At 37.1% G+C, this 15023-nt stretch overlaps 1 protein-coding gene across 1 annotated transcript; it reads right to left on the minus strand.

The window, feature by feature from the left end:
• Positions 1–1508: 1508 nt before the first annotated feature.
• On the minus strand, positions 1509–14907 carry LOC108607917 (protein timeless). Its single transcript, XM_017999029.1, has 14 exons — positions 14008–14907; positions 11365–11608; positions 9719–11309; positions 9519–9660; positions 8948–9456; positions 8690–8888; positions 8506–8630; positions 8295–8448; positions 8083–8235; positions 7663–8023; positions 7112–7349; positions 6520–6621; positions 2103–2498; positions 1509–1753 (listed from the first exon to the last, which is right to left on the minus strand). The coding sequence occupies exons 2-14, from the start codon at positions 11459–11461 to the stop codon at positions 1654–1656; spliced, it is 4167 nt and encodes a 1388-aa protein (XP_017854518.1). The 5' UTR covers positions 11462–11608; positions 14008–14907; the 3' UTR covers positions 1509–1653.
• Between the last annotated feature and the right edge of the window lie 116 nt (positions 14908–15023).

Genomic DNA, 15023 nt, shown 5'->3' on the forward strand with positions numbered 1-15023 from the left:
CGTTGCCGGGTTGGTCGGTCATGCTGACTGCAATTAACTGCCAACTAAACAGCAATTGGCCACAATTATTATTATTATTTTTATTTTGCAGCAAGCACATTGCTGTTCTGTTTGTTGTTGTTGTTGTGTAGCATTTGGTAAATGTGGCTGGCATGTTTACCAATTTGGTTTGGGCTTTGGCTCTCTGCAAAAACATTTATTTATTATGCGCTGTATTTTTTGTTTAAGCCATATTAAGCATATGCTGGCAGCAGCCGCTACCGTTTTGCACATGCGTTGGCCCAAAAGACTTTGAGCCAAGATTTAGATACCGCACGGCGACTGCCATCAGTTTAGTTTAGTTTTGCGTCAATGACCTTAATTTGGCCAAAGGCTCTCCAGCGCAATTTGCAGCACATTATTCACACACAGAGAGCCGAAGTCGGAGCTGAAGCCTGAGCTGGAGCCTAAGCTTAAGTTCAAATTGTCATTTGTTAAGCTGAGAGTCGCCGCAATTTAACAAACATTTGTTTACAATTTAGTTTTTAATAGTTACAACAGTTAGTTTAACATCTAGTAACATGCAATACTTTATTTGTATATATATATATATACTTATGCTTTGTGTGATTCAACAAATGCTACAAATTCTAAATATATATCAAGTTAGTACCCGATTCTCTTTTTCTCTCTCTAGCTAGTGGTTTCTTTTTTTTTTTGGTAACCAAGCCATACAATTTAATTATTGTATTTGCTCACGCATTTGCTTAAACTTAGTTTTAATACTAATTTGTATTTTTTGCAGCTTTTAATCGTTAGTTTTAAATATATATATATATATATTTAGTGTAAATTTTACCTAGTTTTTGTATTAGATTTCAACTCTAAATTGTTAGTTTTTGTTTTTAAATTAAAGCTTTAAATGTACTTCATTTAATTTTTGTATTTTACTTCAAGTGTTCTTTTTTTTTTAATTTTAAGCCATGTAAATTTAGCTAAAATTTTTTTTTTTTTTTTTGTCTATTAATCATTAGTTTTATTTCTTTGCTTTACTTTAATTCTTTACTTGTAAATTTTGCTCAAATGTATTTTATTTATAAAAGTATTTTTTTTTTTAATTTGTAATTTTTTTAAATTAAGCTAAAAAGTCTATATTTAATTTTACTTTTTTTTATTATTTTTTTTTTTATTTAGTTTCGTTAGTTTGGCTGTGTAACTTTAAGCTATTTAGCTTTATTTCTGTATATTTTATACTTTGCTTAAAAATAAACAAATATTCCATATTAAATTTTGTTAGTTTTTTAGTTAAAAAGTGAAAGTCTAGCGTTAGGCTTGCATGCATTAATTTAAATGTTTTGCAGTTTCATAAACAATTTAATGCACTTGACAACATTTTATGCAAATATTTGGACTTGTTGACTACAAAAATACATTTCATTTCAAATATATAATAATTATATATTTTTTTTGATTTAAATATAGTTACAAATATATACTCAAATATATATTTATTTAAAAATGTAAAATGTAGGTACACATTGGATCAATTGCCGTTCATTTTGCTTGTTTGGCTGCCTTGCTAAATAAAATTCTAAGACACTTTCTCTCACATTCTCTCACTCAAACTCTCACTCACACACACAAACACTCCCTCTGACTCTCTCTCACTTTCTCTCAGTGATAGTACGGCACTGTTCCACGGAACTCATGCTTCTCATCCTCATCGCTGACATACATGCGCGTTAGATCCGATGCCACCGAGACATTGTCGCTGCTGCGATATAATATGAAAAAATTGAAGATTTTAACATTAGCATTAAACATAAGAATTACTGGTTAAGCCCCCCCTCCTGCTAAGCCACCCGCCCCTTTAACATTTGCATTGCTAAAAGGCGCGCGTCTGGTCGACAATCCATTTTGGTTGCGATTTCGCCTTAAATTGAATAATTGCTTTGCCATAAATTTATGTGAGACACTGTCTGACTACCGTTGGTATTGATCTATTGACAGTCTGTCCAGCCGTCCGCTCATACGTCTGTCTGTCTGTCTGTTTGGCATTTGCGCAATGTGTCTAATTGTCAATTAGCCAAGCCCAAAGTTTTAAACGCTTCGCTTGGACTCACTTTTCAATTTCATAGACCGAAGCCACCATCGCGCTGTACTCCTGGTCCAAATTATGTGGCCGTGCAAAGTGCGCAGGGGTGACCTCCAGACGCTCGAAGGATGACTTGATGGCAGCATCGCCGCTGGGACTCAAATTGGATGCTGAGGCGCTGGTGCTCATCTGCATGGAGGTGGAGCTGACGGTGCCGCCGCAGCCGGAACTGCTGCTGTTCTCATTCAACAATTGAGCGCTCATGAAGGCGCAGTGGCTCAGTTTGGTCAAGTGTGCCAATGTGCTGGCCGCCGGATTGGGCATGTTGAGATGATAGGAGTGCGACATTTGCGAGGCCTGCGACGTTGAGGCGTTCGACTTGCCCAGGCCTTCGTCTTCAGCTGAGACAGTGGGAGAGCTGAAGCTGTAAATTAAAAGAAAATAAAATAATTAAATATAAAATATTTATTTTTAATATATTATAATTAAATATAAGTGATGTAATAGATTCAAATCATTTTTGTATTTATTGCATATTGTATTAATATATTAATTATGCTCTGATGCATTTTTAAAGAATTTTTTTGATATTTTAAATGAATTGAAGCTGAATTTATTCTAATTATTATTATTTATTTTTCATTATTTTCTAGTATTTAATTTGGACTATGAACAGTCAAGGAGTAAAAGAAATTATTGCAAAGAATTATTTAAAATTAAATAGGCGAAATGCTTAATATAAATGTAAAGTGAAGTAAAAATAAAATGAAATAAAAGTATTTAATAATAAAAAATCAAACCCCAAAACAAAAAAAGTTTTTATTTAAGTGTTAAGCTTGGTTTGTTCGGAATTGAATTCATGCAGCTTTGTTTAAGTATTAAATTAAATTAAATAAAAGTGAAATTCAGGCCATAAACAAATTCACACCAACGACACTTGAGCTTGACTTATTTATAAGCTTAAGTGCAAACTTTATAACTATTTCATATTTATTATCTTGGTCACGGTAAAAATTTGCTGCTCAATTAACCCTTTGCTGCCTTGGCTCATATATATTCTCACACTATTTTATAAGCCAGACACATTCAGTGGCAGAGTCAGTGGCAGTTGCAACTGTAAAGTAGTTAAAGCCTCTGAGTCAGCCAACATTTTGTTGCATTTGTTGTTTGCTGCAAAGGAAACTTGTTTATTTAATAATTAAAATGATTTATGCGACTGATTGATGTGACTCTAGCGGCAGCAGCTACAAGCTATCCACACCATGAGGTGACTGCTTGTGGCTTAAGCTCAGCTTTGGACTGCATAATGGCAATAAAGCCAAAATGTTAACAACAAACTTGGCTGGCAAGCCAAACCCCAAAAACAACTAACGCGCGCGCCCCATAGAAGGTCGACAGTTGCGAATTGTGTTTTGGCCAAGTTTCCATGTCTTCTGCCCGCTGCTGTATTTTATGCATAACAAAGCAGACAATGCTCATAATATTTGCTTTGCCCAGTCAGTGGCGGGGTGCAGACATTTAAGACAGACTGTTGGGCATTTTGCTGCTGCTGCTGCTGCTGCCCACAGCGCACTTTACATGCTGTGCAGTCAGTTGTGGCTTTCAGTTTCAGTTGGAGTTGGCAGCTGAAGTTGGTGGGCCGACAACAAATGTCAATTTCAATTTTCGCTGCAGCGTCAGCGTAAATTACTTTGGAAAATTGCAACGCCCACGCCCGCCAGGCAACATAATCTCAAGTGGGTACTATAGAGGGATTGGGACTGGGATTGAGTCTCGTGCTGACTTGGCAACGCCTTGGTGTTAATTTGCTTAAAAGTTATTAAATTAAATAACAAAAAACAACAATAGAGACATTGAAGTGGGCTTGCCTAAGAAAAAGTTGACTGTGGTTTCGATATAAATTTAATTGCAAATAATAAATTTGATTAAGGTTTAAATAAAAGAAATATATTATTTAGGCTATTATTTAATTATATAAATTTTAAAGTATTGATAAAAAATTATTTAGCTTTAATTAAATAATTTTTATAGCTACTTTTCATTTTAATGGAACAGCAAAGAAATATTTAAGGTCTTTATAGCATAAATATATTTCTTTACCTTTTTTTTTATTTTAAATGTATGTAGATTACATTTTATTTATTATTCATATTAATATCAATTTTACCGAATACAAAATTTTAAATGCATAGCAATTTATTTAGAATTTTTTTTAGCTATACTGCTAAAAATTTGATTTATCTATTAATAGATTTCTATAGAATTCCGCATTTGACATCAAATTTCCTAATTCAAATAAAAACTTGTTTACTAAAATAAATTCTTATTGGTTTTTGCCACTTTTAGAAGATTCCGCAACCTTAATTAAAAAATATTTTATTGAGGGCCATAAAATGCATCAACACCTGTAGCCAAGAAAACTGACGCAATATATACTTTATATAGTATCAAGTCATCATATGTGTGTGTGTGTGGGAAATACAATAGAACTAGTTAGCTGATTATTTTATCGCGTATACGCACCACACGACCGAACTACAGATGCGATCTACACTTTGACCGTCGTCGCATAACATTTGACTTTTACTTAAAAACAATAACAAAAATTACCGAAACTTGTTTAGACTGCAAGATTCGCGATTAGCAAAAATGCAACAAATACAAAAAAATCAAACAAGCAATAAATAAAAAAATCACTAAAATATTTCACATGCCGTCGAAGCGTAGAACTGAACACAACGCAATGATTATTTGAAACGGGTTCGACTGGGGTACGCGACTGAAGATGCAATTGTTGTTAATATTAAATGTCATTCGTTCTGTCGGCGCCTTTATAACTCATAAAGTTTACAGCAAATGTTTGACTGAGCGACAGTTGGCAAATTGGCAACTCCAAACACTTTAACTAATTCACTTTCACTTATTGCAGCAGCATATGAAATTAATATGTTAACATTTTAAATTTTCTCATAGACAGAGTTGAAGCTTTAAGTGCATGCAAATCGCTTCGAATTCGCGTGAGGTCAACAAATCGTATCGAGTTGCCAACTCAGGGACATTGTGCGACGACTTTGCTTAGCGGATTACGTCTTGGCCACAAACTAAGGCTACCCGGCGTGCCCAAACAAAGATACAAACACAAAAAACAAAAAAAAATATATAACATAAGCTTAACTAAACTAAAGCTTGTCAAAAGGTGTCAATATGCAAAAAGAAAAAAATATATGCATGCTAAAAATATATAAAACATTATTGTGAAAGTGAACTTTTGAATGCTCTTTATGAAATTTATAATAAAGAAAAAGCTATTGCTTTTTAATGTTAATTTGTAAATGTTTTAAAATTATAAAAACAAATACAAATTTATGCAACAAATATTTAACTTAGGAAAAGTGAACTTTTGTATGCTCTGGTATCAAAATTATATAAAAAACATATTTAAAGCTATTTAAAAATGTTTTTAAAATACAAGAAAAATATTGTTAAAGTGAAAATTAATAATCTCACTATGAATAAAAAATTCAATTTATTTTTAATGTTAACTTTAAAATACAAAAACAAAATTCAGTCTTTTTTAAACAAAGTTTCCAATCAAATTAATGTGAAAATTTATATTTTGTTTTCTAATCGCATATAAATATTTTTCACAATTAAATTTAATTAATTTATTGCTGCAAGTCTATTAAAAATCTATTAAAAGATTTGCCCAAAGATTAAAAATATTTTGCGTAACGCCCTTGCTCCATTTCGTCTTAATTTGGCAGTTAACATTAAAATATGTGATTAATTCAAAGCTTTTTAACATTTATTTTTTGCTTTATTGTTTTTGTCTGTCATTTAAATAAATTTTGCAAACATTTATGTAGAAATAACTAATTAGCACTATTGTTAATAAGTCAGCTAGCCCCACCTACACTAACTCTGCAGTTCAGAGTGCAACTTATCGCGGATCTAAAACTCATGTGCAGCAGCAACAAAAACAAATATGAGCCCAAGACAGTCATAAAGTCTACGCAAGGCAGCAGCAGATCGTGTGAGGTCTTTAGGAGGGGGTAGTGAGGGGCAAAGCTTTAGCCTGCTTGGCATATATGGACAATAGCCAAAACGGATGGAACTACTAGAGCTTATGAAATATAAAGCGCGGCAGGGAGGCAAAACGATTCTTTGCCAGACAATGGCCAAAACGCAAACTGACATTTAGTTGGCCAAGAGCTTTTTGGCGACTGGCGACAACTGTCAACATGTGTTTGGTTTCTATCTACATGCATGTGTGTGTGTGTGTGTGTGTGCGAAAGTAAATGTAGATTTACTCGCTGTCTGTGTGTCTTAAAGTTCATAAATTGAGCCGAGGGCGCCATGTAAACAATGTCGAGCGCCTTAACGGGCTGCCGTTGGCCATAAATCCTCTAGAGATTGAGATCGGTATAGTAAGTTGAGACACTTACCAATCGCTGAAATCTGCAAAAGGTCCAGAGCGCTGATTGCATTTGCTGCGCATGACCAGCTGCAGCCAATTGGGCACCGATGGCGTCGGATCTGGAGTGTATCTATGGATAGTTAATGAGAAAGAAGTTAGAAATGAATTATAAATTATTGTTAAAGCTTAAATAAAATATTTAAAGTATTAAGACAATTTAATAGGCATAAATAAATAAATAAAATATTTTAAGTATTAAGACAATTAAATAAATATATTTATTTAATGGTAAGTTAAATTAATTGCTCTTGTTAAATTTGAATTCTTTTTTTTTTTTTAATTTTTAGTGCTAAATTAAAAGCATTTGAATAAATTACTAACTAGGATAATCAAGAATATATTTGGATAGATAATGAAACAAGATAATTATATAAATATTAAATAAAAAATATTAAATAAATGTAATTAATATATATAAGCAATTAATTAAATTCTAAGCTAAGGCTGAGTTCTAAAATAAATTACAATATTAAGAATTTTTTTATAATTAAATAAATAATTTCAACTTTAAATAAACTCTTTTAAGTAAATTTTTTGCTCAGTGCATTTCTTTTCCTTACCTTATTATGGAATGGGCGGCATGCTTGGACTTGGGCACAGCAAAGAAATCGCTGGCGATAACAACTTTCTCCAGCGGCAGCTCCTCCTCGGGTATAATTGCCAGCTCTGGCTCGTCTATATCCGCTTCGATGCTGCTAATGGAGCTGAGGGAATTTCTAGGTCCCGTCATCGTATAGCGCGAGGAGGCGCTTGATGAGGCAGCATCTTCGAGTTCGCTCGGATCGAACTTGAGTGTCACTATAAGAGCGCAAAATAGAAGAGAAGAAAAGAGAGGCACAGAGCATATCGAAATACACCGATAGACACACACACAGAGTTGTTATGAAGATGGAAGATATGGGGGTAAGCTTGTTCTGGGCGGGGGGGCTTTGAAGGACAACATGCTTGTGGGTTTTGTGTGGGGCCAAAGCGGCGAGGGCGATATTCCCATAATCAATTTTTCAATTTGTGTTCGTCGAAAATGAGAGCAACAATTATTGATAACGGTATATACATCACCTTGTCGAACTTTTTTATTGTTTTGAATAGAGTGGGACGAGTTAAAACTCACGTTTATCCAACGATCCCAGCTTCTTCGCCATCCCATACATTGTCTCTGGCGACCAGGTTTCTGGAATTCTGGCAAAGATCGAGCCCGCATCCGCAGGCAATTGTATGCCCAGCTTATGCAGCAGCAGCACAAACGGCTGATAGAGCATTGTGGTGGACTGCTCATTGTTCCACTGCACCACCGGTATGGACTTGTGCGTATAGATGCAATGATAGGCCACAGGTTCCATTATGGGTTCGGTATGTGGCAAAGTGCCGCCAGCACGAAGCGTCAACTTAATGTAGCAGCACTCGAGCAGCAGCTTCTGTAGCCAAACAATATGATGTTGCTTATTTTCTCGGGCAATCAAATCCAGCAACATCTATAAAGCGTAAGTTGTATTACAATTTGTAATTTTAGTTTTGCATATTGAGCGCTAACCTGCAAGTCATCCGAAGCTTTGTCATAGGCATATTCTTTCATATCTATGCCGGATTCGGTGGTAGCTGAGGAAGGTGTAGCCAGCAAGCTGCGCTGATATTCAGCGTCTTCAAACTTCATTAGATCATCGTACTCCAGCAAGGTTATAATGTCCTGAAGACAATAAAATTATTATTCCAAATTCGTTGTTACTTTATGCCAAAAGGACTCACCTGTTGCAGCAGCTGTTGTATAATAGAAATGCGCGTCTTTAGCTTGTTGCCATTATTGCTAAAGAGCTTCACAATTTTGCCTACAACATCTACAGATTTCTTGCTCTGCACATAATACCAATACAAAGTATCCATTTCCTCCTGCGACCAAGAGCTGCAAGCCATTAAATTCATTTAGTTTGTGCTGTTTTATAGTTTCGTTGGGAATTACCTCATTGTATGCTGATTATGTTCCTTGGTCAATTCAGTTAATGAAGCTGCTGGCATAGCTAGCGGTGATTTCGGTGGTGTTTTCATAAACTTGTGTATAACATACTCAATCAGATCAGACCAGTCCTAAAAGCGTAATACAAGTTTAATAAGAATGAAGTCAATGCTAATGCTAACAAACGCACATCACAAAGTCCGTAGTCTGCTTCCCAAATGCGTGAATAAGTCTTTAGCACTATGGGTTGGAATAACACGCCAATTTGTCCCAAGTCGCCACCAATATGATGCATCATGGTAAAAATGCAATCGTTAACAAACTCGCCATTGTTATCGAAATCTTCCAACAAGAGCCCATAGTAATGCATAACCTCCAGCGTAGCAAATCTATTTGTAATAAAAGCATAATTAAGTCTTTTTAACAACTATTGACTGCTTAAACTTACTGTGATATATGCTCCGAAACGCTTATGGTATGTTCGCCATCCAGCTTAACTGCATTATCCAGTATAAGCAAAAGCATATGATTGGTTACCACCAGATCCAGCAAATACTGCTTGGAGTGTATGCTGGGATTAAAGCGACGCAGCAGCAGCACAAACAAGCAGCGCAGATCTGTAGTCGAACCAATTTTAACTTGCAATTGTCGCAAGCGCTCTCGATCGTTTTCATTCAAATGCGCTATCTTGCTATAAGTTTCAATAGCCTGCAGAAATTCTCGAATGGCTGTCACCACCAAATGCATGCGTCTCAAATAAGGTTTCAGATCGGCGCCCTCGATGCGTGCATTCAACTCCAGCTGCTCACAAAGCGTAACACCCTCATAGGTCAAATAGCTGAGCACATCATAGGTGAGTATAGTATTAATATGCTCCATGTCCAGCTCTAGCTGAGCGGCAAACTTCAAAAAGTAAGTAACCAACCAAAAGAAATGCGAAGTATCTATAGGTGCCTTCTGTGTAAAATAAAAGGGATTTCAATAAGGGTATCGAGTTGGTTGTTGTAGGCTAAACTTACAGAATTGCTAAGCAACTGCATGTGTAGTTCCTCCACAAGTGAATTGTAGCCCTTGAGCAAAAAGTCCACTGTAAATTCTTTGAGCACATTGGATATATCATCATCATTGGGCGTATATTGCACCAAACCCTTCATGTTAATGCTGTTAGGGTGTTTTGGTATTAGTATGTTATAGGTTAAGGTTGCTCTTTTAAACTTACAGACTGCTCTTGCTGCGCTTGACCAACTTCTTGCGACGCAGCTCCTTCTTGTCTATGGGCGCAATGACGCTGCGATGCAAAATTCTAGGCTTAGTATTGCAAGGTGGATGCTGATGCTGCGGCTTGCCCTGCGGACCATCATCGTCGTTGCTTGAGGTAGAGGTAGATATAGATTCCTGATTCTCCACCTGTGTAGCATAACCGCAGTCCGACAGCTCCGACTGCGAGGAGGGACACTCGCGCTTCTGTGGACAACACGTGCCCTTGGTCATGTGCATTTGACCTGCATGTGGTGACTTCTGCGTAAGCTTAACTGCTGAGTCATGCGATCTGGCTGCTGATAATTTGTCTGCCAAGCTGCCACGATTGGGCAGCGGTGCTGGTGACTTGAAGGGCTCGTAGCCCAAACTGTTGTTGTTATTGGTAGTGGTGCAAATGCTGGCTGTGGTAAGCGTATCGCTGGCTTTGGTGCAAATCTGCACCAGATTGGTATTGGTAGTGTTGTTGACGTTGTCAGCTGATTGTTGTTCTAGTATTTCTTGTTCGATGCATTCCGCATTTGCATCGTTGACCTCCTGATCGCACTCCTGATCGCGCCTCTCATCATCCAAATCATCTTGGCTCTTCTCTGCTGTTGGCGCGGCTTGGACCTCTTCAGCACTTTTTGGCTTAGCTGCTTCTGCTTCCGCTTCCTCTTTATCAATGGCATTTTGATACTCCTGACCTATGCGACTAACCTCAGTAAGCGTCGCCTTGGTGTCCTCATGCAGCGCCAATTGACGCGCTTCATTGCTGTTTTCCTTCTTGCCACCATTGCTGCCATTGTCTGAGGAATCGGATGTGGGATCTGAGGTAAGCATGGGACTGGAATCACCGCTAGCCTGCTTAGGTGGTGTAGTATTGCTCTCATTATCTTCGGAGCTCTCCGAAAGCGATGCCTCAAACCAAATGTTCAGCAACTTTTGCAAAGTGGAAACATGTTGATCCTTATAGATCACCGCAATCAGCTGCACCATGGTTACACCCCAGAATTCGCGATGCGGACAAACCATCAGATATAGCATCAACTTGTCTATGCTTTGTATAAACAGATTCCACACTATGGTATTCTGCATGGACAGCTGATGACCAGTGCCCGACTGCAGCATGGGCATGACAAAGTGCGAATGAGTTTCCGGAATATGCAAAATATTTCTCAACAACAGCAGACAATTGTTGATTGAATCGCATTTGTGCGGCGATAGCTTGGGCTCAGAATCGAGCAAATGCTTCATAAAGTCGACAATGCTTTTGGTGCTCTTGGCATCGGTGAACGCTTCCTTGCTGCTATAGAGCAGCTTGTTCAGCTCAAAGATCGTATGACGACCCACCTCGGTGCGGTACATGACATCGACAGAGAAGAGACACTCCACGGGCACCGTAAGATTCACCAAGATGCGTATGACAGACTCCAGCACAGCATCATCCTTAGCATTCTCCAGCAGCGGTATAAGATCGGCGCGCACATTCTGACCAAAGCCAATGGCACGTCTAAAGGTGCGCAAGGTTTGATCCTCATAGGTTAACTTGTAGTTGATTTCCTCCAATATAGCTGTAAATAGTTCAAATTAAAGCTGCGCCTAGGCTTGTAACTAAGCTAAGCTTACCCAGCGCATTGGGGCTCACGACATACGTATCGCCCTCCATGAAGCCTAGCGAGGAGAATGCGCTATGCAGTTGTGGAGTTGCGAGTAACCAGTCCATAACACTACGACGCTTAATAGCTTTCCTTTTTGTTGAGATAATAGTTAATTAAATGCTTGCCACACATGGTCAACTGTTGTTGTATTAACGAGTGTATAAAGGTCTCACACTAAGAGACTGCCGCAGGGTTTGACGCAGGTTCAAATACTGTTGAAGAAAAAACAATCAATTGTTTACTTTAGTAATAATTTTCTATAGCTGCATGAACTTTTCCCCTTTTTAATTGCATTAATGTCAATGCATGCGTCACTCGTCAATTGAATAAGCCAAGAACAATTAGCATTCAATCGCATGCAGTTCAGCTTTCAATTATAAAACCACAATTGTCACCATTCGAACGCTAAGCTTGCATAAAAATAGAAATGCGAGCTGTCCACTGTAAGCGGCATGTGACCACTCTAAAGAGCAACCCAGCTACCCCCACCACCGCTTGACACCCCTCAGTGCACCCACTGACATTGAATGTCAGCGTGCAGGATAACGCGACACACATTCAACTGCAATCACGTGTTTTGGAGTTTCCCAAACATTTAGGCCTTGAAAGCAAGCCAAGCCCCCAAAAAATTGGTTTAAAGCGCTACAAATGTTGTACAATAGATAAATGGCAAATGAACTGTAAAGAAACCCCCAAGCAATTCCTTAGAATTCACCTGGCGACATGTAACAAAGTTCCCCTTCAATAAGCATAAGCATTCAGTCAGGCATATGAAGCCTGCATGTGACTCACACACACACACACAAACACACACTGATACATGCGAGTCTTTGCCGGATTGATTGTGTAAACCTCACTGGAGGACAAGCAGAGCGAGACTTTTTACCCCCACCTACCCATGATACGCCTTTAAAGGTTTTTTCTTGGCATTGCGCTTTAGTCTTTGGGTATTGGCCTATTTGCAGAATATTCTGGGGTCAGGCAATATGTGTTAATTGTTTGGTCTATTTTTAAACGGCTTTTAAATTGCTTTCGCTTTTTCACTGCATACTTTTAGGTGGCGTGACTCTTGATCAAGTGTAAGTGCAAATTAAATTAAAAATACTAATTTAAACTTATTGTATAATTTTTTTTTTTAATTAGGGCATTTTATCAGTCCTAACAAAACAATATTTAACTAAAATCATGGGAAATTATTAAAATTTAAAAAGCGAATTCTTTTATATAAGAAGAATAATATTTTCAACGTTTTAATATTATAATTAACATTTTTAAAATGCATCAAACAGCTTTTTAATTTTTGTCAAATGAAAAATTTAAAAGAAATTACAGATAATCATCTGTATGCAATAAAATGAAATATAATATATAATAATAATATAAAAAAATATTTTTATAATTAAGTAAAATATAGAAAAAGTATATGCAAAGTCAAAAGTCTCTTTTTTAAACCAAACAAACAATCAAAATCACTTCGCTAAGCACTAAAAGCTCACTCGACTAGCCATTAATATGACAATCGTGATAGCTTTACATAATTCCCACAATCAGACAAACACATGATTACACAGACATCATCTTATCTCTGGCAATTCTTATAGCTCGCTTTTCTATTTTCCTTTTTAACAGACAGAGACCCCCCAAGGCGAAACCCCAATCGCGTTTCCGTTCAATGTTATGAAGGCAGCAACCCCACATATAGCTTACATAAAAATTGGTTCCACAATTCCTAGCTAAGCAAAAGATATGCGCATTTATTTTTACTTTTTATATAGCAGACAAGAACCATAAGGCAAAATGCAAAAATTGTCATTCTTTCGCAAAAGGAAAAATTCATTGAGCAAAACGAGCAACTGCACGAAATTGTTGCTCTGCTGTAAAATGTTAAATGTAAAGAGCAATTGTATAGAGAGATAAAAATAGAGAGTCAGATGTCGAGAATGGTAAAGCGAGAAGAGTTTAATTGAATGCTGGTCTCTGGAACGGGGGTGGTTCAATGACTTTGCATTGCACAATCAATTTAATTATATAAAAATATAAATATAAATAAGTAATATTTTAACATATATAAAAACCTAATTTGGTTCTTTTCTTTTTCTAATTATTGCAACCACAGCCTTTACTAATATTTTGGGTTGCTACAAATTTCTTAAGCACCCCTCCTTTTGTTCTAGAGCATGGTTCAATGACTGTCATTGTTTTTTTATTGTGCTTACTTCGCTAAAATCTACGCTATTGTTGTTGTTTAGCTTGTGCTGTGGGTTTCCTTGCAAATTTCAAGATTGCAAGCTTTGCATGCAGCTTACATAATTATTAACATACGTTTGCATAAGTTGTGAATTTTGGTTGTATAATTGATCTAAAGTTTGCTGATATGACGAATTTTAAGGTTTTAAATTTGTAAAAATTTTACGTTAAGTGCTTTGCTGAGGCTACGTCGCTGGGGCTGGGGCTACGTCGCTGCTAACTGTGCTAGGTCGCGTCTGCATTCACACTGAGCGAAATAACTAGCAAGTACATAGCATAGCGTAGCGTGATATTTACACTAATGTGCTTATGTCTAACATATTTGAATTCAATGTAGGCTTATTGTATTCTGCTTATCACTTACCCGTTATGTTGTCTCTTTTGTTGAATGCAAGCTGCGCTCTTTGACAGTGGTTCAAATATGATTCGTTTGCAGTTCAATTTTACTTAATTAATTCAAGTCTTGTTCACACGTTGTTGTTCTTCACTTTTTTAAATTTTTCGCTGCATTGCACTTTGTTTTTAAGTTTAGTAATAGTAGTTAACGCTTTATAGTACACAATTTATATTATGAACTCTAGCAGAAATATAAATAGCTGTTTGCAATATCACATGTATTATATTTAATAGCTTGTAATATATTTAATTCGCGACTAGACGAGCAGCGTAAACTGAACTGAACGCGTGTGCAGCAGAAAGTTGAATGCGGTTGCTGTGCTCTCGAACTAAGCTTGATAAACCGACTAGAAGCTTACTTATACTCACACAGATACAAATACTCGCGCACTCGGTTTGACACTCACATTGCATTCGCATATGCGCGAGAGCTTCACCCACTTGTTGTTGTTGTTTTGCCGGCAAATGCTAACTGTGCTCTTTGCATGCCTGACTTGACTTTACGCTCGCGCTCTCACTCTCACTTGTGCGCGCTCTCGCTCTGGCATGCAATGCCAGATTACTTGCTCACGTGTATTCTCAACGTGCAACACGTTTGCTTGTCTGCTGTTTCAATTGTCTGTTCGCCTGTGTGTGTGTGTGTGTGTGTGTGCTTGAGAACACACCGTTAAACGACTGCTGCTGCTTTTGCGCTTTCGCTTCGCTGCGTATTGATTCTGCACCCACAATAGCAACAACAACAACAACAAGAACGTTTATTTTCTCATTGACTTTTGTTGTTTAACATTTGTCACCCTTTGGCTATTTTTACAACCTACGCAGTTTCTAACAGCTGTTTTCTTCACTTTCTGTTTTTTCTATCGCGAGCTCCAAGGCACACGTCCACTGCCACTCGCGACTGCAATTTAACTAATGACAAAAAACGTAATCACCCACTACAGCTTATGCGAAAGAAAAAAACACACACGCACACACACAAAGACA

This window comes from Drosophila busckii, chromosome 2L (assembly GCF_011750605.1).
Source record: "Drosophila busckii strain San Diego stock center, stock number 13000-0081.31 chromosome 2L, ASM1175060v1, whole genome shotgun sequence".
Classification (NCBI taxonomy): Eukaryota; Metazoa; Arthropoda; class Insecta; order Diptera; family Drosophilidae; genus Drosophila; species Drosophila busckii.

Bases quoted from the DNA above. Each gene is read 5' to 3' on its own strand.
- LOC108607917 (XM_017999029.1), bottom strand. From the start codon at position 11,461: ATGGACTGGTTACTCGCAACTCCACAACTGCATAGCGCATTCTCCTCG. The intron at 9,661-9,718 runs GTAAGTTTAAAA...ACACCCTAACAG, and splicing joins AAGCGCAGCAAGAGCAGTCT to CATTAACATGAAGGGTTTGG. The intron at 1,754-2,102 runs GTGAGTCCAAGC...ATTATATCGCAG, and splicing joins TCGGTCTATGAAATTGAAAA to CAGCGACAATGTCTCGGTGG.